The sequence below is a fragment of the Callorhinus ursinus genome, unplaced genomic scaffold (genome assembly GCF_003265705.2).
Source record: "Callorhinus ursinus isolate GAN/ISIS: 27379988/994484 unplaced genomic scaffold, GSC_fseal_2.0 scaffold63, whole genome shotgun sequence".
NCBI classification, from domain to species: Eukaryota; Metazoa; Chordata; class Mammalia; order Carnivora; family Otariidae; genus Callorhinus; species Callorhinus ursinus.
Window position 1 is genome coordinate 6,439,604 of NW_027397125.1, and position 24,717 is coordinate 6,464,320.

General features: G+C 36.8%; 1 protein-coding gene and 1 pseudogene across 1 annotated transcript in view; both read right to left on the bottom strand.

Annotated features, from left to right (window-relative positions):
- MALRD1 (MAM and LDL receptor class A domain containing 1) overlaps positions 1–24,717 on the bottom strand; it is a gene marked incomplete at its 5' end in the record, with an annotated part of 844,763 nt that overhangs the window by 182,487 nt on the left and 637,559 nt on the right. The window contains one exon of the mRNA XM_073885547.1: positions 8,742–8,899. Coding sequence (XP_073741648.1) covers positions 8,742–8,899 — 158 coding nt within the window. The remainder of the gene's footprint in view (positions 1–8,741; positions 8,900–24,717) is intronic.
- On the bottom strand, positions 12,761–12,859 carry LOC112839044 (U6 spliceosomal RNA; annotated as a pseudogene).

Below are 24,717 nucleotides of genomic sequence, written 5' to 3' on the forward strand. Positions count from 1 at the left end.
CCCCGATGAGCAGGAAGTTGGTTGGAGGGAAGGGTGCATCCAGACCTCAGGATCCTGACCTGAGCTGGAGGCAGAAGGCAGACACTTAACCAACTGAGGCACCCAGGCACCTCTAGAATATTTTGTTATTTTATGACAGGAAACGGCTTCCTATGCATTGAATCTAGAATATATTAGTAAAATAGAGATTGACAGATTTCACAAAATAAAAATGTGAAAGATGCTTTAACTTTGAATATGTTACATGCTTTTTTTTTTTTTTTTAAGAAGTCCTATTCAGCTTGGGACTCAGACTTCTAAGCAAAGCTGACTTTTGGTTCTTTCTCAAGGTGACTGCATCTGGCCCGTTTGTAGGCAGGTGTAAGAAATGCCTTCTTTTGCCAATTCCTACATCTCTGTCTTAAAACTGTGACTTGATTTTAATTTTTAGCAGCATATTTCTTTGACTTGAGGTCCCTTTTCTTTTTCTGTTTTTCTGATATTCTAAAGGGAAAGTCTAATTTGAAGGTCAAATCAGATTAGCTCCTTCTCTCAAGTGTCAACCTTTGCATTTCCTGCAGTACTTTCTCATTCTGAGAATTTGTCATTTCCTAGCAACTTAACAACTGTGTTTTTACCTTCCTACAGTTAACTTTTCTATTATCTACCATGGAAGATACACAGGAGTTACACAGTTTTCTCTACCTGAGCTATTAAAGTATCATTGCTTTGAAGATCTATATGCCTGCCTTTGCTAAACTGTTAATACAAGCCCATGATTCTTACTATGTTACGGGTGACATGTGCGTGTTTGACACACTCTCCTACGTGTAACCCATTGCAGGTCCTAGGTGGTGAACTGCCTCACTGAATGCCTGGCACACTGGATACCACCTTATATTTCTCTTCTATTCAATGAGACCTATCAGATTAAAACATGGGATACTGATATTACATAGGGAGAATCTTGAGTCTATTCTCAAAAAGGGAGGAAAATGCTAAAAAATACTTCGGTTCATTTTAACTATTGTTCTTGATATTACCTATGCCACAAGAGTGTGCATAACACATTTAGAACTGCTGCCCTGGTACATTACTTTCCATATTTCTGCTTAAAATAGCACGAAATGCTCAAATTTGGAGTACAATCCAGAATCTTCTACAAGTCTGTTTAGAGGGCAGAAATTTGCTAAGTATGTTCAACAGCTCCTACCCATATCTCTCTACCTTTTATGCCAGGGGACATTTGCACTAATTATTATTTCCTGTCTTAAACTTTATCTAATGGCATTCTCAAAAGCTGCCTTCATAAACAGGGTGCCATCACTTGTGCAAACAATGACCATGAAGTTCAGCATTTAACAGAAATGAGAGAGAATTGGTTAGCCTGGAACATCAGTTAAAATGTACTTTAAAAAAGGATAAGATTAGGGATGGCTGGGTGGCTCAGTCCGTTAAGCATCTGCCTTCAGCTCAGGTCATGATCCCAGGGTCCTGGGATCGAGTTCTCCATCAGGGTCCTTGCTCAGCGGGGAGCCTGCTTCTCCCTCTGCCTGCCGATCCCCCTGCTTCTGCACTCTCTCTGACAAATAAATAAAATCTTTTAAAAAAATTTTAAAAAGATAAGATTATAGATAGAACACTGACGGTGCCTCTCAACTTTCATAATAACATATCATAAAAATGCATTTTAAAATTAAGCCTTAATAGTAAGGAAAATGAAAATCTATAAATTGCCTTAAGCATATGGTATGCAAACTAGTACCTATTTAATTTTGGATACGTATTTTTGTAAATCAAGTATATATTAAACTTTTTTGAATACATTTGCTCCCTTTTGGAAACTTTACATTTTTGTTCATTTCTCTTTTTACTCAACATAGGACTGGAAGAATTTCTACAGTGCTAGTGATAACTAGGAAACGGGGTATGTCCTCATCTATGTAGCAACATCTCATGGTAATAACCAGAGCCTTTTGGGCAACTCATTCTGTAAATTATTACTTCACTGCACTGAGTGGTAAGTTAATGCCCTAATCTAATGAATGCAAATCTAAAACACATTTCCTCTATTACTAGTGACTGTATGTATACCATATTTCATTGATCTGCTATTCAATTATTTATGATTATATTATTATATATGGGTGAATGAGGTAGTTGCTGACTGGTGTATCAAATTCCCTTTCTAGAATATCTCAAAGTACCTGGCCATTGCTGGTGCAGTATGCATTTGCACCACAGCGCCCCCTGGAGAGCCCATACTCATTCTGCATTTAAGAAAAAAAGGCTAAATCTTTTTCTTGTCTGCCAAACTTCTTATTCTGAAGTTCAGGGGTCTGGCAGCATCACAGGAATAAACAGGATTTCCCCTGCATTATTCTGCGGAGGGGTGCTGAAAGGTCTACTTCTTCTAATGGGGCAGATACAGATCTAATGACAAACTCAAGAGGATTCCAAAACTGACCAGAGGAAGCCTTAACCAGTTTAATAAAGATGTGGTCTTGGTGGCTCTTATCGTTGAAATGCTCATTCAAAAAGTTAATCATCAAAAGCAGCAGAACAGGGGACGCCTGGGTGGATCAGTTGGTAACGCTTCTGCCTTAGACTCAGGTTATGATCTCCTGGTCCTGGGACCCAGCCCTGCAGCAGTGGGGAACGTGCTTCTCCCTCTGTCCTACCCCCTCCCCTCTTCTTCCCCTCCCCCTTCTCATTCCCCTCCCCCTACGTGCGAGTGCGCTCTCTCTCTCTCTCTCATGCGTACTCTCTCTTTCTCAGATAAATAAATAGAATCTTTTTTTTAAAAGCAGTAGAATAAAAGGATTAAATGATAGGTAAAACAAATAGCTTTGGCACCCCCCACAACATCTCACACACACTACGCATTTAGGAGGTACATCTGACTATTTACATAACGATTATGCCGTTTTTTGGTAAAGTTTGCAAACTCAAACCAAATCTATACTGAAAACTACAATATACAGAACATAGAATATGCAAAGCACCTTTTAAAGAATAACTATTGGTATCACATATGATTTTGAGTAATAGAAATACAGACCATAAAATATGCCATAAAAATAACCTTCTAATGCTAAAAGGCAGTGGAGCAGAGTAATTAAAAGCACAGACTGGAGCCAGTGGATCTGGGGACATCCTGGCCTGCCATCTGCCATCTCCTCTCTGACCTTGAACAAGTTCCTGAAGCTTCCTTGATCTCATTTTCCTCATCTGTCAAAATGTAGATAATGTCAGTATTGTCTCATTGGAGTGTGAAGACTATACACACACACGACTTCAAACAATGAATGGTACATAGTAACCATCTAATATTTTTCTCAGTCTTTTTTTGCTCTGCTCTTACTATCTTCCTAGACATTAAAACAAAACAGAATTCACAAACATGGGGCCACAAGAACAACAGTTTCCTGAATGGAACATTTACATGCTAAATTCCACACATTTTAGCAGAAATCATTTGTGTCTAAAACAAGTCTAAGATAAAGATCATTTCAACACGGCAGGCTGACTGTTCTGAAATATGAACAACACACTTCTTGAAGCCCATTTAGATATATTAATTCATCTGTTATCACTGAAGGAAGTTTTAGGAAGTAGTTCATTCCTTTCCCCTGAGCAATTAGAAATTTCTGTAAATTACAAAAAAAAATGTTATGAAAAGTATCAATTATAAAAGTTTCCTATTCATTTCCCTTCTGTGCCTTTACAAATGAGTCTGGAATAATAAAAGAATATTAGTCATTTTTAAAGAAATTCTCTTTTCCTGTGACAAACTTTACTTCTTTTCATAGACATTAAATAATTCACCTGAGTTGGCTAAATATCAAAACAAGCCAGAAGCTAGGAATCTGAACTAATGGAACTAAGTAATCTCATGGGAAATTATTTGGTTCACTTAGGGCTCTTTTAGCAATGTGGATCAAAAAGTGACCAGCACCATTTTAAGGAGTGCTTTTAACTTTATATGTAGGTAGGTATTGAAAGACAGGAAAAAAAAAAAAAAAACCTGACCTAGAAAATAAAGTATGTATTAGCATTATTCTTTTATTTCCTGAGCCTTTGAATCAAAGGACACTGATGCCTGTGTGAACATTTTATTTTTCTGAATATTATCCATTTACTATTCTGAATATTATTCCTTTATCATCAGGCTTCCATGTTCCTATAAAACACATGCCTTCTTCATGCAGCCTATTATGCCAACTTTGCAGGCTGGGATAAATCTGAATCATTTGGCTTTTTATCCTAAAAATTAATAGGAAAATCATAATTGGTTTTCACCATGATCTAACTGACGGAACACGTCTTGTCTGGTTTGGCTTTATATGATGCCCTTCATTAATATACTAATAAAATTAAAGCATGTTTTATTTAGAAAATAGTCTTTTATGCCAGGTGAAAATCTAACTATTCATTATTTGTAGAAATCGCTTTCCAATTTATCCTTAGACTCAACTTTAAGCAAAGCTACATCTTCTCTGCTCCAGACACCTAGAAATCATCTCTAACTCGCCTCCTTGTCTTACTGCCAGACCTCTGGCCACCTCCCACTCACCAGTCCCCATTCCTTTCCACAGAGCAGCCAGATAGATCTTTTAAACTTTCAAATGAGATTATATTATTCCACAATTTAATACTCTCTGCTATTGACTGAACATGTTCCCCCTAAGCTGGATTCACATGCCAAAGCTTCAATTCCCAACGTTTTGGTTTTTGGAGGTGAGGTATTTGGGAGGCAATCAGGTCATGAGGGTAGAGCCCCCATGAATGGGATGAGTGTGTTTATAAGAAGAGACAGGAGAGAGATGGTCTCTCTTTCTGTAGGTGAGCACACAGTGAGAAGGCAGCCATCTGCAAACCAGGAAGAGGGTCCACACCAGGAACCAAATTGGTCAGTACCTTAAACTTGGACTTCTCAGTCTCTAGAACTGTGAGAAGTAAATTTCCTTGCTTAAGCCACAGTAATCTGTTATAGCAGCCCAAGATGACTAAGACCCTCTCCAATGACTTTCTGTGGTTCTTAGAATAAAAGCTAATCTCCTTGTGTCCCTAAAAGGTCCTGCCAACATGACCTGGCTCTTGCCTGTTTCTTCAACATCATTATCCGCTCTCCTTCTCTCTCTTTCTCACTTATTTTGCTCCAGCTACACTGGCCTTCAAATATCTTATACATTGAGCTTTTTCATTAGCTTGTTTTGCCTTCCAAGAGCATTCTTATTCCAGATGTTCACAGGCAGCCTCCTTTTTTTTTTAAGCCTAAATTCAAATGTCATCTTTCTCAAAGACTTTCTTACCATTCAGTATAAAATAAAATTCTCCCAGCAGACCAGGAGTAACTATTACAGAAACCTGTTTTATTTGCTCCAGAGTATTGTATCACAAGTTGAAGTTTTCGTATTTCCATTTTTTTAAATTTGTTTTCTGTCTTCCCCAACTGAAGGGCAAGTTTTTAATAAGTTAATATAAAGAGGACAAATTTAAACTGACTGGAGTTCACTCAAAATTTTTCATTGTGTTACAAGTTATTATCTTGAAAAGATTTGTGTTTTCTTTGGAGTGGGTACTTGTATCAGACTGGGCCAAGCTAGAAAATATAAACTACTCTAATGTATTTCAAATAGAGAGACTTTAATATAGAGCGCTGGTTACAAAGTTTATGGAAAAGATGAGAAATTACCAAGGAAATCATGAAGCATCCTAGAAATTAATCATTATGTATAGGAAGATGGTCTCACTGCTAAAACTAGAGAGCCAAAGGGAGTCACTGAAACTGAGCTGCTGGAAGATGGAGTTTGGAGGCATACTTGGGGAAGGCAGAGCTTATCTGGAAAAAGCTGAGTCAGAAATGAAATGCAGTTAGAAACTCAGCAGAGGAGGGGGTGTGGGGGGAGGGAGAGAAAAATGGAGGGAAGGATGAGGAGAGGGAGGGAGAATGGGATAGGGGGAGAAGAAAGTCTTGTCTAGTCTTCCTGCTCTCAGGTCTTTGGCCAGTGGAAAGTACTGGCCAAACCTATTCAGGAAAGCAGAGAGGGAAGAAGCCTGGGAATTGTAGTTCTCTGGGATATGGAACAAAGCACAGAAGGGCTGGGGATGCAGAGCACTGAATACAATTCCATAACGCGTGGTGACAAGAAAGCATTCTACCGCAAACTATAATTTGAAATCTCTCTTAGGAATGCCTTTTTATTTTTATGGCCTCCTAGGCCCTCTACTATAAAACTTCACCATTGGTATTTTCCCATATCTTTTCTAAAGGATTTTTGTAATCAATTTAAGAAATAGTTTCAGATTAGAACAACTATGATGCACCATGCGGTCCTGAACCACACACACACACACACACACACACACACACACACACAGAATTTTCCAGACCAATAATTGAGAAAGTGAGATTTGTCCCTTATGTTCATCAGTGATATAAGGATACATTATGAAAACAGTTTCTCTTGGGTTTCTGTAAAAGTTAGGGCTTTTCAGTAGCAAGTAACAGAGAATTTTACTGGCTCAGTCAAGGTAGGATCCAGGACTTAGAGCAAATACCATTCTGTTTCTCCCTTTCTTTAGTTTAGTTAGTTCCTGTGTTTGCTTCTTTCTCAGACAGTCTCCCTCCCCATGTTGGGAAAGATGGTCTCCAACAGCCCAAATCTAGCTTATATCCTTATGATTTTGCAAGAAAGACAAATCGTCCTATAATCTGCACCAAATATTGGAGAAGACTATGACTTGGGTCAGCTGTGGAGTTGGTAAAAGAAACCTAGAGTAACAGTCAACCCTGTCAGGACAGTTTGGAGTGGGGGAGAGTGACTCCTCTACAAAAAGCGGTTGTCAGGCTAATTCTCTAGCACTGTTCTTTGCAGTAGAACTTTCTGAAGACTGGAGCATAGCTACATGTACTTGCTGCCTCCGGGTTAGAAAAAAACCCACAGTCACCAAAGCAGGGTATCAAAAATCAAGACTTGAGGCCAACATTTTTTTCAAAGTTTACGTGTTTCCAGAAACATGGCTCCAAGCAATGGGTGACTGAAGTAGCAGTCTAAGGATTTCACATACCAATGGGGGGGGGGGTGCAAAAATATTCAGTCTAACCAACCAGCTGGTGAGTAGCTAAAAGACATAAGGTAAGGATGCTCTTTTTTGAACTGAGGAAGCAACATTTTGTGAGACAGTGACTGAAATCAACTTGTGTTCTGTTGAAAGGTCTCTTGGCCTCTCCATTGGTATTTTCTTCCATGAGTAACAACCAGGGATTTGTGTCCTCTTCAACTGCAGGAGTCTGTGTTTAAAAACATCAGTACCCTGGTGATGGGTATTAAAGAGGGCACGTTCTGCATGGAGCACTGGGTGTTATGCACAAACAATGAATCATGGAACACTACATCAAAAACTAATGATGTAATGTATGGTGATTAACATAACATAATAAAGTAAAATTTAAAAAAAATCAGTAGAAATAATGTATTGTGGAGTCTCTCTAAGGTTAGTGGTTATAAATAACCCTGGAAAAAATGTAACATAAGCAATAGGCTAATCTACTGAGTTTGCATATATTGTTTTGAAAAGCAATGAAAAAAAATTCCAAAATTGTCACATGATCTTCATTTACTTGTTTCTAAACTGTTAAAAATGAATCTCTTTCTCTGTTGTTTTTACTGGCTTCCCTTTGGGAAAAGAGGCACGCATAGAGAATCAGCACAAATTCTCTACTTTCATTGCATGTTTGTATTTTTTCTTGAAGAGCTCTCTCTTCTACACTGGCTAGAACGGATAAGGCCCTTTTTTCCTTTCTCTCCGTTCCCCATTCTTTGTTAGACTGCAGAACACCTGTGAAACCATGCTGGGTAAGCGATGTCATATTTTTGAAATCAGATTTTTCGTTAATTTTATAATAGAAAAGTTACTAAGCCACGTTGAGTCTCCGTTTTTTAAATTGTAAAATTGGGGAAAATATATTACCTCATGAGATGAAGGGTAGAATTAAAACAGATACCAGATATGAAGCTTACAATACCCAGCCTGAAAGATAGGAATCACTGAGTAACTGTATTGTTTACAAGGGACGATGTTTGAGATAAAGTCAAAGATTCCAACTGTATTTATTCAAACAACAGGTGGTTGTATAATTACAAAGCAGGAACACCAGGTATTGTGTTCTGATATATAATCTTACAATTAGAAATCAAGATTTCAAAATTGCTTCAGGCTGATTGAAAAGCTTACTGATATTTCAGACAACGAAAAGTAGTAAAAATGCAGCAGCCTGCTTCTTCAAAGACATTTGCATTTGATGCAGATTCTTGTTTTAAATTAGTCAAAAATGGAGCATGCAAGTTGTTTTTCGGGTAAGCTGGTAGATGCTTAAAATCTTAAATTTCTTTGCTTTTACCTAGTTTGGGGAAGAAAATTCTTTTTATCATTATCCCTCCGGTCTCACATCTGCATTTTCCCTATCTGAGTTGTTAGTAGAAGACGCATGTAGAATCTGCCCATCCTCTTTTATCCCTAGATGATCTTTTAAATAGCATGCACCATAATTGAGTTCAGGTGGCGGCCGTGAATGAGATAAATCTTGAATGAGATTAAGATGAATGACAGCACTGTTGGCCAAAATCCCACTGTCCCAGAAAGAAATGAGAAATTAATGGAATCAACACTGGTGTTCTGTGATTTCAAAAAAAAAAAAATGTTTAAACACATGCTATGAATATTTCAGTGAAACACGTCCCACCTCCCTTTTGTACCTTTAATATCCCCATACTCTTGGGGTCAACCATGTAGAACCAGAATCGAACAGTACACACTCCGAGGCTTGCTGGAAAGTACTGGGAAGTAGTGATTCTCGCCCTGTGTCCTTCTTTGGGTCCAGATGAGCTGACAGACAGGAAGTGCTGTCCACTCCCTTGAAATAGACAAACACAACTCTTTCAGGACAAAGATCTGTGTCATAGCATGAGGCAGAATCTATTTAAATCATGTGCAAATCGCATGCCTCCCACCCACACACAATTAAACACAACTCGTTTTCTTTCCGTGGAGTCACATATCAATAATGTTTAATTCTTTGGAACAAAAAAAAAAAAAGAAAAGAAAAAGAAAAAGAATGTCACTATGATTATATGATTCCCAAAATTCACCTGAGTATGTGACTCTTGCCTAAAGTGATCAAATATCTGTGCTGACTCTGAAGGTATATTCCTTTTCTTCTAATTTGCTCAAACCTGTCTGCCTGTTTCAAGTAAGTAAAATATTTTGTATGCTGTCTGTAGAGCAGGGACAAGGGGTAGTAGAGGCTGACTGACAGTGTATCTCATTTCCAGTTGCTCTGATTCCCACACTGACCACAGTAGTAGTGAATGGCAGTAAGAGTAAGTGAAATGCAATTCTGAAAGTCACCATGCTGTTTTTTTTCTGAGCAATAACTTCTATTCTCCTCATCTGCATCAGTATATGAAAGATCTCTCCATTTAAACACAAATGGATCTTTTCTGTAGATATTGTTGTCAAAATTCATCATAGCTACTATTCCCTGCTTGGCTTTTACTAGGAAAGAATGAAATTATATATATATATGTGTATATATATATATATGTATATGTGTGTGTGTATATATATATATATATACACACACACACACACATATATATATACACATATATACCTTCTTAGGTTAAATATTTATTTACAGTTTTAAATCAAAGCTACTAAAATATTTTCTAATTAAAGGTATTCTATTTTCCCCCTGTGGCATTTTAGTGTTGTTACCGAGATATATGGCTTTAAATCATCAACTGTGCGTTAATAGTTCAAGAGGCTTCTTTTATGAAGCTTTCCTATTTAAGAGCTTGTTGTCAGGTGAATTTAGTACTCTCTGAGGAATCAGTATATATGTTAGTTACCTTTATCCCTATGGCACTGAATTCTTCAATGCAAGGAACACTCATGCATTACTCCCTTGAATAGAGTTAAAAACAGAAGTAGCCTGAGTGAATTGCAAAGGAGAGTTAGGTTATCACATCCACACCACTAACAGCTTGACTTTTTGCCTGTTTATGTTCACAAAGAACATTATTTCACCAAATGGATTGCTGCTAAATACAAATATGTGGTAAATAAGACAGCCTGGTTGGAGTCCTCAGGAGGTCTAAGTAGATGAAATCATTAAGGGGTTGCTTGTTCTTGGATCCATTTAAAAAATAATAATGGGCTTTATTTTTTAGGGCAGTTTTGAGCTTAAAGAAGTTGAGAGGAATTACAGAGTTCCTTATACCCCCTAATCCTCCCCAACACATGCAATTTGCCCATTATTAACACATTGCATTAGTGAAGTACATTTGTTACAATTAGTGAATGAGCCAATATTGATGCATTATTATTAACTAAAGTCCATAGTTTACATTAGAGTCATTCTTTCCCTTGTGTATTCCATGGGCTTTGACGAATGCATAATGACATGTCCACTATTACAGTATTGTACGGGACAGTTTCTCTGCTCTAAAATCCCCTGTGCAGCACCTCTCCATCTTTTCTTCCCCCTCTCCCCCACCAAATGCCTGGCAACCACTGATCTTTTCACTACATCCACTGTTTTCTCTTTTCTAGAGTGTCATATAGTTGGAATTATACAGTATGTAGTCTTTCTAGATTAGCTTCTTTCACTTAGCAATATGCATTTAAGGATTTTCCATATCTTTTTTGTGGCTTGATAGCTTATTTCATCTTATCACTGAATAATATTCCTTTGTATAGATGTAGAGTTTGTTTATCCATTCACCTAGGAAGGACATCTTGGTTTCTTCTAAGCTTTAGCAACTATGAATAAAGTTCCTATAGCAACCATGTGCATGTTTCTGTGTAAGCATAAGTTTTCATTTGTGTATATACCAAGGAGCACAACTATTGGATCTTATGGTAAGTGTATGTTTAGTTTTGTAAAAAACTGCCAGCTTCCAACGTTGGCGGTACCATTTTGCAGCCCCATTAACAATGAAGGGAAGTCCCCAGCCCTCTTTATCCTCATCAGCAGCATTCAGTGTTGTCAGTGTTTTGGATTTTAGTTATTATACTAGGTATGCAGTGGTATTTAATTTCGACTCAATGTCATTTCAATTTGCATTTTCCTGATAACATAAAATATGGAGCATTTTTTCTTATACTTATTTGCCATCCGTGTATGTTCCTCAGGAGGTATCTGTTCAGACCTTTTGTCTATTTTTACCTGGGTTGTTTTTCTATTGTTAAGTTTTAACCATTCTTTTTACATTTTGGACACAGGCCTTTCTCAGATATGTGTTTGCAAATATTTTCTCCCAGTCTGTGGGTGTTTTATTTTTCTTAATAGGGTCATATGCAGAGTGGAAGTTTTAATTTTAATGAAGTGCAACTCAACAATCCTTTCATTCACAACTCGAGTTTTTAGTATTGTACCTGAAAATTCATCACCAAACTCAGAGTCACCTAAATGTTCTATTTTGTCTTCTAGGAGTTTTATAGTTTTACATTTTATTTTTAGGTCTATAATCCACTTTGAGTTAATTTCCATGAGAGGTTTAAGCTCTGTGTCTAGATTTTTTTTTATATGGATGTACAGTTGTTCTAACACCATTTGTTGAAAAGACTATCCTTTCTCTGTTGAATTGCCTTTGTTCCATCAAATATCAGTTGATCTTATTCATGTGGGTCTATTTCTGAGTTCTCTGTTCTGTTCCATTTATCTATTTACCTATTATTTTACCAATATCACACTGTCTTGATTACTACAGCTTTATAGTAAGTCTTGAAATAAGGTATTATATTTCCTCCAACTTTGTTTTTTTATACTTCAATATTGTGTTGGCTATTTTGAGTCTTTTGGCCTCTTCATATAAACTTTAAAATCAGTTTGTTGCTATCTACAAAATTCTGTACTGGAGTTTTGATTGGAATTACATTGTACATATACATCAAATTGGGAAGAATGGACACCTTCAAAATACTTATTCTTTCTGTCCATGAACATGGAATATCTATTTATTTAGATCTTTGATTTCTTTCATCAGAGTTTATATTTTACTTCACGTAGACATTGTAATTATTTGTTAGATTTATACTTAAGTATTTCTCTTTCTCTCCCCCTGGTATTAATGTAAACATTATTGTGTTTTAAATTCCAAGTTCCAATTTTTCATTGCTGGCATGTAATAAAGCAAATGCATTTGTGTATTAACCTTGTATCTGACAACACTACCATAACTTCATTAATTCCAAGAGTTTTCTTCATGTTGTATCATTGAGATTTTCTATATAGACAATCATGTCATCTGCAAAGAAACACAATTTTGTATCTTCCTTCCCAGTCTGTCTTTTGTTTTCCTTACTTGTCTTACTGTATTAGCTGGGACTTCTAGGATGATGTTGACTATCAGTGGTGAGAACAGACAACCTCACCTTATTCCTGATCTTACCAGGAAAGTACCTAGTTTCTCACAATTATGAATGATGTTAGCTATAGGTTTTCTGTAGATATCTTTTTATCAGCTTTTTTGAAGCATAACTGACAAATTCAACTGAAATGTATTTAAAGTGTACAACATGATGATTTGATAGTTGTAAACACTGTGAAAGGATTCTCACAACTGAGTTAATCCATGCATCACCTCACATATTTACTGTGTATGTGTGTGTGTGTGTGTGTGTGTGTGTGTGTGTGTATGAGAATGCTTAAGATCTACTCTTGTAGCAAATTTCAAATATATAATACAGTATTATCAACTAGAGTCACCATAAAAATATGGAATATATCACAAAATCATGCATCATCCTTGTGTAGGGGCCATGCTAATCTTCTCTGTATCATTTCAATATTAGTATGTGCTGCAGAAGCAAGATATTCTTTATCAAGTTAGGGATGTTCACCTCAATTCTTAGTTTACTGAGGTATTTTATCACAAACAGATGTTGGATTTTGTCAAATGCTTTTTCTGCATCTGTTGACATGATCATTTAATTTTTTGCTTTACTCTGTTGATGTGATGGATTACACTAACTGAATTTCAAATATAAAACCAGTCTGACATACTTGAATAATTTCCACTTGGTTGTGCTGCATATATATGTTTCCATTAAATTAGATTTGCTAATATTCTGTGGAGAACTTTTGCATCTATGTTGATGAGAGATACTGATTTGTAGTTTTCCTTTCTTGTAATCTTTGTTTTTGATTTGAAATCCTGGTCTGATTTAGAACAAGGCAGGAAATGTTCCCTTTGTTTGTATTTTCTGGAATATATATAACTGGTTTAATTTCTTCCTTAAATGTTTGGGAGAATTCACCAGTGAATCCAGTTAAGTCTAGTGATTTCTGATTTGGAAGATTTTTAATTATGTATGCAATTTTTAAAAAAGATTTATTTGAGAGAGCCTGAGCGTGTACAAGTGGGGGCGGCAGAGAGAGAAAGAATCTCCAGCAGACTCCCTGCTTGAATGTGGAGCCTGAAGTGGGGCTCGATCTCACAGCCCTGAGATCATGACCTGAGCTGAAATCAAGAGTTGGACACCTAACCGACTAAGCCACCCAGACAGCCCCGTAAGCAATTTCTTTGTTACAAGCTTATTTAGATTATCTATTTATCATGTGAGTTTGGTAGATTGTGTCTTTGAAGGAACTGGTCTACTTAGATTATCAGATTTGTGGGCATCTAGTTGTACATAATACTTCTCTATTATCCTTTTAGTGTCATGGATAAGTAATAAAGGTTCCCCCTTTTATTTCTGATAATTAGCAATTTGTCTTTTCCTTTCTTTTAGGTTTATATGTCTAGAAGGACTTCAATTTTATTAATCTTTTCAAAGAATTAGCTTTTTATTTTGATTTTCCCTATGATTTCTTTATTTTTTTTTTTGTAATTTCAAGTTTTTATTTAACATATAGCGTAATATTAGTTTCAGGAGTAGAATTTAGTGATTTATCACTTACATATAACATCCAGTACTCATCACAGGTGCTCTCCTTAATATGCATCACCCAATTAACCCATCTCCCCACCCACCTCCCCTCCAGCAACCTGTTTGTTCTCTATAGTTAAGAGTCTCTTACAGTTGGCCTCCCTCTTTGTCCCCTATGCTATGCTCATCTGTTTTGTTTCTTAAATTCCACATATGAGTGAAATCATATGGTGTTTGTCTTTCTCTGACTTATTTTGCTTAATATAATACACTCTAGCTCCATCCACATTTTGCAAATAGCAAGATATCATTTTTTATGGCTGAGTAATATGCCATTGTATGTGTATGTATATCACATCTTCTTTATCCATTCGTCAGTGGATGGATATTTGGGCTCTTTCCATGCTTTGGCTATTGTTGATAATGCTGCTATAAACATTGGGGTGCATGTGCCCCTTCAAATCTGTATTTTTTTAATTTATTTGAGAGAGAGAGAGTAATTACAAGCAGGGGGAGGGGCAGAGGGAGAGGGAGAATCTCAGGCAGACTCCCTGCTGAGCACAACCCTGAGATCATGACCTGTGCTGAAATCAAGAGTCAGACACTCAACCAACTGAGCCACCCAGGAGCCCCACTTCAAATCTGTATTGTTGTATCCTTTGGGTAAATGCCCAGTAGTACAGTTGCTGGGTCGTAGGGTAGTTCTCTTTTTAACTTTCTGAGGAACCTCCATACTGTTTTCTACAGTGCCTGCACCAGTTTGCTTTCCCACCAATAGTGTAAGTTCCCTTGGGTGCCTGGGTGGCTCAGATGGTTAAGCGTCTGCCTTCGGCTCAGGTCATGATCCTAGGGTCCTGGGATCGAGTCCCGCATCGGGCTCCCTGCTCAGCGGGGAGCCTGCTTTTCCCTCTGCTTCTCTCTCTCTCTCTGTCTCTCGTGAATAAATAAAATCTTAAAAAAAAAATAGTGTAAGTTCCCTTTTCTCCGAATTCTTCCCAACATCTGTTGTTTGCTGTGTTGTTAATTTTAATCATTCTGACAGGTGTGAGGTGATATTGCATTGTAGTTTTTATTTGTATTTCCCTGATGATTAGTGATGTTGAGCATCTTTTCATGTGTCTTTTGGCTATCTGGATGTCTTCTTTGGAAAAATGTCTATTCATGTTTTCGACCCATTTCTTACCTGGATTATTTGTTTTATGATTTCCTGATTTCAATTTTATAAATTATTCTTCTTTTCCTAGTTTCCTAAGCTGCAAATTATCAATTTTAGATCTTTCTTCTAATGTATGCATTTGTTGCTAAAAAGTTCCCTCTATACACCATTTTCACTGAATCTCACAAATTTTTATAAGTTGTATTTGCTTTTTCATTTAATTCAAAATATTTCAAAGTTTCCCTTGAGATTTGGGGTATGTGCACCCCGATGTTTATAGCAGCAATGTCCAAAATAGCCAAACTATGGAAAGAGCCAAGATGTCCATCAACAGATGAATGGGGAAAGAAGATGTGGTATATATACACAATGGACTATTATGCAGCCATCAAAAGGAATGAAATCTTGCCATTTGCAATGACGTGGATGGAACTGGAGGGTATTATGCTGAGTGAAATAAGTCAATCAGAGAAAGCCATGTATCATATGATCTCACTGATATGAGGAATTCTTAATCTCAGGAAACAAACTGAGGATTGCTGGAGTGGTGGGGGTGGGAGGGATAGGGTGGCTGGCTGATAGACATTTGGGGAGGGTATGTGCTATGGTGAGTGCTGTGAATTGTGCAAGACTGTTGGATCACAGACCTGTACCTCTGAAACAAATAATACATTATACGTTAAAAAAAAAGAAGATAGTAGGAAGGGTAAAATGAAGGGGGGGAATTGGAGGGCAAGATGAACCATGAGAGACTATGTACTCTGAGAAACAAACAGAGGGCTCTAGAGGGGAAGGGGTTGGGGGGATGGGTTAGCCTGGTGATGGGTATTAAAGAGGGCATGTACTGAATGGAGCACCGGGTGTTATATGCAAACAATGAATCATGGAAAACTACATAAAAAACTAATGATGTAATGTATGGTGATTAACATAATACAAAAGAGTAAAAAAAAAGATTTTTTCTTTGATTCGTTATGTTATTTAGAAGTCTACTTGTTTAATCTTCAAATATTTTGGAATTTTCCAGTTATATTTCTGTTACTGATTTCTATCCTAATTCCATTATGCTCTGAGAGCACACATTGTAGGATTTTTTTTAAGTTTGTTAAGATGTGTTTTAGGGCTCAAATGTGGGCTGTCTTGGTGAATGTTTCATGTGTGCTTGCGAAGAATGTATATTCTGCTGTTGTTGAATTTCTATAAACGTCAATTATATCCAGTTGATTGATGGTGCTGTTCAGTTAACTATGTCCTTACCGATTTCTGCCTGTTGGCCCTATTACTGACAGAGGGTTGTTGAAGTCTCCAGCTATAGTAGTGGATTCATCTATTTCTCCTTGCAATGCTATTAGGTTTGCTTTGTGTATTTTGACGTTCTGATGTTAGGTGCTTACACATTGAGGGGTGTTCTGTCTTCTTAGAGTAATGACCTTTTTATCGTTTTATAATCCCCTCTTTATCCCTGAATATTCTCCTTCCTTTGAAGTCTTCTTTGTCTGAAATTAATGTAGCCACTGCTGCTTTCTTTTGATTAATGTTAACATAGCATATTTTTCTCCATTCTTTCACCTTTTTTTCCCATTTATTCATTCTATTTATGTATTGATTGTATTTATTCTGGAAATAGGTCTGTTACTGACAATACATGGTTTTGTTTTAAACTTCTCTTAGTCTTTTAATTGGTGAACATAGACTAGCAATATTTAAGCTGATTATTGAGATACGTGGATTAACATTTACCTTATTTGTTATTATTTGCCATTCACTGGTATTGTTCTTTCTTTTTTTTTCTTTCACTCTTTTTCAGACCTTAATCGAGGATTTCACATGATTTCATTTTTTATCATGTCTTAGCACACCAATTACATATACATTTTTAACCTTTTCTAGTGGTTGACATTGAGTTTGCAATATACATCACCACTAACCCAAGTCCTCTTTAAAATATCACTATACCATTTCATGAATAGTATAAGAAACATACCAGAGTATTTTCCCAGTAAACTCTCCCATCTCTAATCTCTTAGGTCAGTTGTATTTTTTGGTTTGTTATTTTTTTTTTTTTAGGTCAGTTAGGTTCTAGTAAAATAGTTTCTCTTGAGGGCAGGCTTTATTATGAAAAATAGAAAGCTCTGGGAAATTTTCAGAAAATGCTATTTTTCCCCTCCACCTGCTGAAAGCAGAGAGGAGTTTCCTCTGATCTTCACTGTGAGAAACTAATAGAGTTCCTGAAATTAAAACTTACAAATGTGTGGGGGACTTCCTAACACTGAAATCCCCTGGACTATCCCTCCAATTCGTCCACACTGAGCCTACAGCAATTGATCAGTAATAGTTTAGGATGTCCTGCCCCATACTGACTCCTGCCCCATACTGACTCCTGCAGAGCTTTCTGTTTATGGCTGTCCACTCCAGTAAGTTGTGATTCTCTGTTTCCACTTGCTTGTCTCCAGTCTGAGGGCAGTGGTTTGCCTTGAGACCTCAATTCTCTAATAAACTTAAAAAGAGTTGTTGATTTTTAGTTTGTTCAGCTTTTTGTTTTTTCTTATTATGAGGAAAGAAATAATGACTTCCAAGCTCCTTACATGCCAAACCAGATACTGAAAGTGACTTGCATCTATTTTTTTTAACGATTTATTTATTTGAGAGAGAAAGAACACATGTGCATACAAGTGAGTTGGGGGGGGAGGGACAGAGGGAAAGAATCTCCAGCAGACTCCCCACTGAATTCGAGCTGGATGTGGGGGCTCAATCTCACAACCCTGAGATCACAACCCAAGACGAAACCAAGAGTCTGACACTTAATTGACTGAGCCACCCAGGCGCCCCTATTTTTTTTGTAAAGTTCCTTACTGAAAATATTTCTCTTCACTTAGAACACTTTATATAGTCTAGCAAAATAAAAAAAAATCTTAAGAAAAATAACCAAGGAACATGACATGTGAATGAATGCTGCAAGATTTTCCTCAGTATAAAATAGTAGTGGAAACAACTTGTAGTTTCCTGGCTTGCACCATTGAACTGTTTTCTGTCCTCACTGTTTTATGAAATGCATGTACTAGCAAATATTGGATGAGGAAAATTATGCACAATATCTTAAGTCAGCCACAGAAAAGTTTGCTTTCATATTTCTTTGCAAGGATGACATATGTTTTTCTTTTTTAATTTTTTTTTAAGATTTATTTATTTATTTGAGAGAGAGAATGAGAGATAGACAGCATGAGAGGGAAGAGGGTCAGAGGGAGAAGCAGACTCCCTGCTGAGAAGGGAGCCCGATGTGGGACTCGATCCCAGGACTCCAGGATCATGACCTGAGCTGAAGGCAGTCGCTTAACCAACTGAGCCAACCAGGCGCCCGACATATGTTTGATTTCTTACTTGGAATAGGAAGACATGCACATGGCATGTGCAGCCAAGCTATACCTAGGCTCCATCCATCAAATCTACTACAAACTGTGGCTTATTCATTAAGAACATACATTCTTTAAATCTATGCTCTCTGATTAAATAAGAACATCTAGGTGTTCCCTCATTTTATTGCCTTTTACACCCTTAAGGATTCCCAATGCACTTGGAGTACAATATCAGACAAACTTTACAATGTTTTCCTGGTTAAAGAAAATATAGCATAGTCCAACTAGCTGTAATAATAACGTATATAGTTAAGGTGAGAGCATGGAATCTATTCAAACTGTACTGGATGTGAAGAAATAGCCTTGACCTAGTTCCAATAAGGTAAATTAATGTTAAGTATGTTTGTATAAAGCTACTCTATATTTCATAGCTCAGCTCTTAAATAGTATGACATACTTAATGAGAACTAATATACCTCTACCTCCAAAGCAAATCATGTTCAACCCAGACTTTAAATATACATCTATTCATGCTTTACAGCTAACCTGATGTTGGAAGTCAAACATTTGGAGCAGTGAGAAAAGAAGGAATCCTGTCCACTGGCACAAATTTAATCCATTTTAGAAATTAGGAATTCTGGTTTAAAACCTTATATTTTGGTAAATATTCCTCTAACTACATAAATACACTAACCCTTCATTAATTCAGATGTTTCTTTTGAATAATTTTAATCATGTAATATTTATTTTTCAAAGGTAGGTTTTAAGTCTGCACAGCAACCTGAATGCAATCTAACCGGATTCTCCATCCTTAGTTATTGCCTATAGGCTCTTCGTTGAACTGTGGTCACAGCATCCTCAGGGTCTCAATAATTTCTTCATGGCACCCCAGGTTGGAAGCAATATTTTGGGTTTTTTTATTAAGTCCTTAATTCCAAACAACTTAATGCCTATTAAAATACTAACAACATCACAGGCATTTGAAAAATACACAAAAATTGGAAAAAAAAACTATTCTCAAATGACCACAATTATTTTCCACTGGAGAGTATATTCATTAGGTACTGCCCAAAGTCTCAAACCTTAAAATCACACTGAACATCACCACCTTCATTACCTATCCCACTTTCATTTTCCCCAGTACTTACTTTCATCACAGCAACTCCCATAAATCAACTTAGCAAAGATATGACATCATTGAAAGGAATGTAGAACAATATAATGTTTGCATTTTAGGGCTATGTTATGAAACTTAATGTAAAAAGAAAAATGTAATCCACTGGGGATGATAATAATCCAGCATGTTTCACTGCAGCATATTTATTTCGGCATAAGACAATGTTATGTAAGACTCAACATCACAGGTAGCAATTCCAATTATTAGTTAGGGGACTCTAGGTGAGCTTTCAAAGTGTACCCCACCTAGCCTCTCCTAATTTGCATATTCAGTTTGGTCTTATGACATCCTGCAGTGGAACACAAAAGTTAGAAAGTCAATTCCTGGCTGATGTATTAATGCATGCAAATGTGAATTTTTATCCATTTTAAAATTTAAGAATACAAAACTATGCCTGGAAATTTAGAAGCAACCATTGCAAATTTGGTTTTGGGGGATTTTTAATTCTAGAACTCTAGTATATCCAAGCTTGACTTTGCAAGGGGAATAGACTTGTTGCAATGCCATATTTTTTCCTGAGAATCGCAAAGGTGAAAAGTTGCTTAGCCTTTTGAAATTATTAATAGAAATATATGAATTATCCAGGAACTATGTACTGTACCACAAAGTTATAAAACCATACATTGAATTATATTTTCAGAAATAGACTCATTTTTTATCTAGCAAGCTCAGACTAGACCTACTTTCAACCATTTATAAACTTTTCAGTTGCTTCATTGAGAACTACCTATTTATATCTAGCAAAATCCTTGGGGAAGGTCAATCTAGCTTCCCACACAAAGTTCAGAATTTGTTAAAGCAGATAATAAAGCTTAAAAGTCTCAACTGCCACAACATATTTAGAATTTAATGGTAACTCATTGAACCAGCTGACTTTATTTACATGTGACTCTGTGGAATGATCAACCACCTTCATTTCCAATTCTACATTTATTTTCCCCAATCCGTACTTTTCCCAACATTCATGGGACAGATTTTTACAGAAGGAGAATTTTTTGATTGTCGGTTTGATTTTAGACTGCTTTATGGCTTTCTGTTGGCTATTTTTAATTAATTCTCATATATTATATCAGAATGCCTTCAATTAGGTTTGTAAAACTGTAATACTGCTGGAAGCAGTACTCTGAAATGTGGGCATTTACTACATATGTCTGAATGTTACCTCTCCCTACACTCTGCCTCCTGACATTTTTTGTACATTTCAGTGTAATACTTAAATTTTGCTGGTACAGGTTTTAGGATTACAAGTCCTTGAGATTCCTAGGGTACGGATTTTATGTGTCATATGTTAATTAGCTACAATCAGGCACTGGATAGAAGTTTCTCATCAATATTCAATTTTTATCTTAGAAACTCTTTAAAGAATTACATACATTTTCAAAAACTGGAGCCACTTAGTGTCAAATAGTGTAAATTCACCATCACTTTGTTCGGATCTCCATTGTTATTTGACGGGAGAGAGCCAAAATATATTAGCCACATTCAGAATCCATCGGTGTGCTTCACGGACATTCTTTTTCACTTTGGTGTTGGCATGCAGGAGACTCTAATTTGTCTTTTAGATGTGATTAGCTACAATCTTGAGTTTTTTTAAAAATGTTTCATTGAGTCATTATGCCATAAGGTAATAAATTTGACATTTCTTTTATAAAAAGACAGTTAATACTTCCAAAAGAAAGCTATATTTTTTCAGCTCCAGTGCCCTCAGAAGAATCATACTCGCTTGTACTAGGGTCAAATCATAAAAGACAATTTCCCACTTCAAGTGATCTGAATTCACTTCCCGCTTTAAATTATAGGCAATTTTAGTCTTTTTTTTTCTTGCTCATTAAATAAAGCTGCCTAATGTTTTTTTTAAATGTGATGCAGTATGCCTTTCTTTCAAAATAGCAAATGCTCCCTTGTTCAGAGTTAGACTTACTTAGCTTGGTTCCACATCCTCTGTAATTTCTGCCTGTTCCTCGCTCTACAGTAGAAGGGGGGTACAATGATTATCAGCTGAAATGCCCTCAATCTTTTTGTCTGCAAGTTTTAAAGGCCATGAAATGTAAACATGCTCAAAGAGAGAACGAAAGTTTTCCTTAAAGTTGTCAAAATGGCAACCACAGATACAGTGTCTCTGAAGTCAAATGAAATGTTTTCATGGCATTTGATGAAAATGTCTGTCATTATATTACTTCTATTTGCTTTCTAAAAGGCTGTACAATGAATTGATTTGGCATTTCTTTATTTCTACCTTTTCCAACAGTTTATTCTTCAGGCATTACTCTTCATTGAGAATAATTATTACTTATTAAAAAAAAAACACTTCTCAACAGGATGTCTCATTTTAACACTATGTACTATTACCAAATTTTGGTGCTATAAACTGTTTCCCTCAATAATCACTGATCTGATATAAAAATGGAGCTTATAGTTGAGACATGCCAAAATGGGATCTATTCATCCTAGGTATATATTCATCTTATTGTGAGCTTTTAATTTGCTCAGTAGTAAGTATACCTCAATCACATGAAGGTGCCATATGAATGGAATTGTTGGCAGTTCCGAGAAGTGTAGCTAGAGACTAAGGATTCTGACTCTCTTAATCTTCATAATGGAAGAACCCTGAAGAACCTCTTTACGTGTTATTGTCTTGTCAAGATGCCTTGAGAAACATGCATTTGCTTAATAGCACTTGTGTAACTTGATTTTATTTGGCAAATTGAGATTAAAAAGACAACTTGTTTCCTACTCATGTAGGAAGGGAGAACTAATAAAGTATAAATCCTTTAGGTAAGTGATAAATGGCATGAACTTTGACTTTGTTTAGATTTCAGACCAGTTTTACCTGAAAGAGTGTGGAAAGCAAGTAAGAACAGACGAATGTTTATTTTCATTGAAACAGAAAACAGTATCATGAGGTTATTTCAATGAATAATTAATGAGCAGAAACCTTGGGCAGGATGGTCCAATGGTTTTAAGCCTGCAGGTACTTTAGCTGTTGGCTTCCATTCAAATCCTGACTTTACCACTTATTAGGTATGTGACCTTGGGCAACCTATGGAAATTCTCTAGGACTCAGAAGCATGAAGAGATAATTATAGTTAGTACTTTACCTCATGGGGTTGTGGTAAAGATTAAAGGATATACTACCTGTGAAGTGCTTAGAACAAAGTTGCAAATTAGTGCTACTCTCCTGGGAAATTTAAAAAATAGATCAAAAGATGATTCTAGTAGTAGAAAAAAGACAATCAATCACAAGTTTTTGATTGGATAACTACTACAGAGAAGGTGCCATGTCTTGCATTTGGATGTTAAGGAGAAAGACAAGATATAGCTCAGAAAATATGAAACATACTCAAAAGAATCTGACAATAAAAGCTAGCAGCATGTACCCCTTAGAAGACACATTCTGGGTCAGACGACCTGGGTTCCAAACCGGACTCTGGTACTTGCAAGCTTTGTGACTTTGGGAAAATCACTGAATCCCCACCGTGTCTCATATCCATCATATATCAGATGGGGATAATAATAATAATATACGGCTCACTGGGGTTATTGCGAGCCTATAATACCAAATATTGATGTAGGTTGTAAATGCCATGTAGTTCATCTGATAAAAGATGGCTTAAATTGGATGACTAAGAAGAGATTTTATAAAAGACATATCATTATATTAAGACATCAAAGAATATAATGGAGATGGTAATAGGCAAAGAAAGTAGGTTAGAGTGGCAAAAGTTCATTCTTAAAAAATCACTAAGAGGATCCTCCTGGTTTCTAGTCTAGCATGTAAGAAGCTTAGAGGCACAGTCTCATCTTTACAACAAAAAAGCCAGACAAACTAAAAATCAAAAACTCTTCTTATATCTATCAGAGAATTAGAGGAGACATCACAAGGAAAACCACTGGAGACAGGAAGGCAGATACTGAGAATCACATTTTACTGGAGCAAAACCGTGGAAGCAGGAACCACTGATAGAGCCGGCTCAGGGTGAGGAAAACGTAAACTGTAATTAACAGATCGCTGGAGGCTTAGCGTGGAAAAGCTTAAGAGATATAAACTCCAGGGGGACAAGTCTTAAGGGCATCCTCAAAGTCTTATCTCCAGAAACCCTACCAAGTTCCCACAGTGAAGAACGGAGAAAAATCCCTTCTGTTTCTTCCCAGGAGAGAGGAAAAGCAGCCATTCTGAAGTATGTCTATTTTTTCTTAAAAAGGTCTAGACTTCCAATTTTACCTAAGGGGGAGGGAGAAGTGAGCAGCATTTGTCAAGGTCACAGTAAAAGAGCACAAGCTTACTGAAGGACTGTGATAGATCACAGAATTGTGGAAGGCTCCTATCCCCGTGACTTTACCACTCCACCTTTCCACCTTACCACCCCATCAATAGGCTCCTATACACTAGGAGGGGGCTGCAACTGAAAGGCCTCCACCCAGTCACTAGGGAGGGGCGCCTGGGTGGCTCAGTCAATTAAGTGTCTGCCTTCATTCAGGCCATGATCCCGGAGTCCTGGGATCGAGCCCCAGTCGTGCTGGGCTCCCTGCTCCCCGGGGAGTCTGCTTCTCCCTCTCCCTCTGCCCCTCCCCCTGCTGGTGCACACTCTCTCATTCTGTCAAATAAGTAAAATCTTAAAAAAAAAAAAAGTCACTAGGGAAACCAAAAGACAAGAGAGAAGCAGGAGGAACCAGGATGCCAGTAGAAGTTACACCTTCTGACTCCTATAGCTCCAGCCAACAGTAAATAGTAAACATGACCTAACTTCCTGCCAGATAGACAGAAAAGTTCACAAAGAAGGCCTGTTTACCTTGGTTCCTTTTACCTGGCACACTGTATTCACTATCAACAAAAAATTACAAGTCTTATGAAAACAATGGTATGACCAAAAGATGACATTTATTACACCCAGAGCATATTTGAGGAACAAGAACACAGAGTTTGTAGGAGAATTAAAGTCAGAAATGCAATTTGGGGAAGAACATAGAAATCCCTTAATGTTGCCCTAAAAGTCAATGGAGAGCTTCTGATGATTTGCAGGATTAGCAGTCACCATTTAGGAATATTAATCCTGCATCAGCAAAAAGAGTGGCCTGGTTTAGGAGAATATTTTCATTGGAGATGAGTTTCC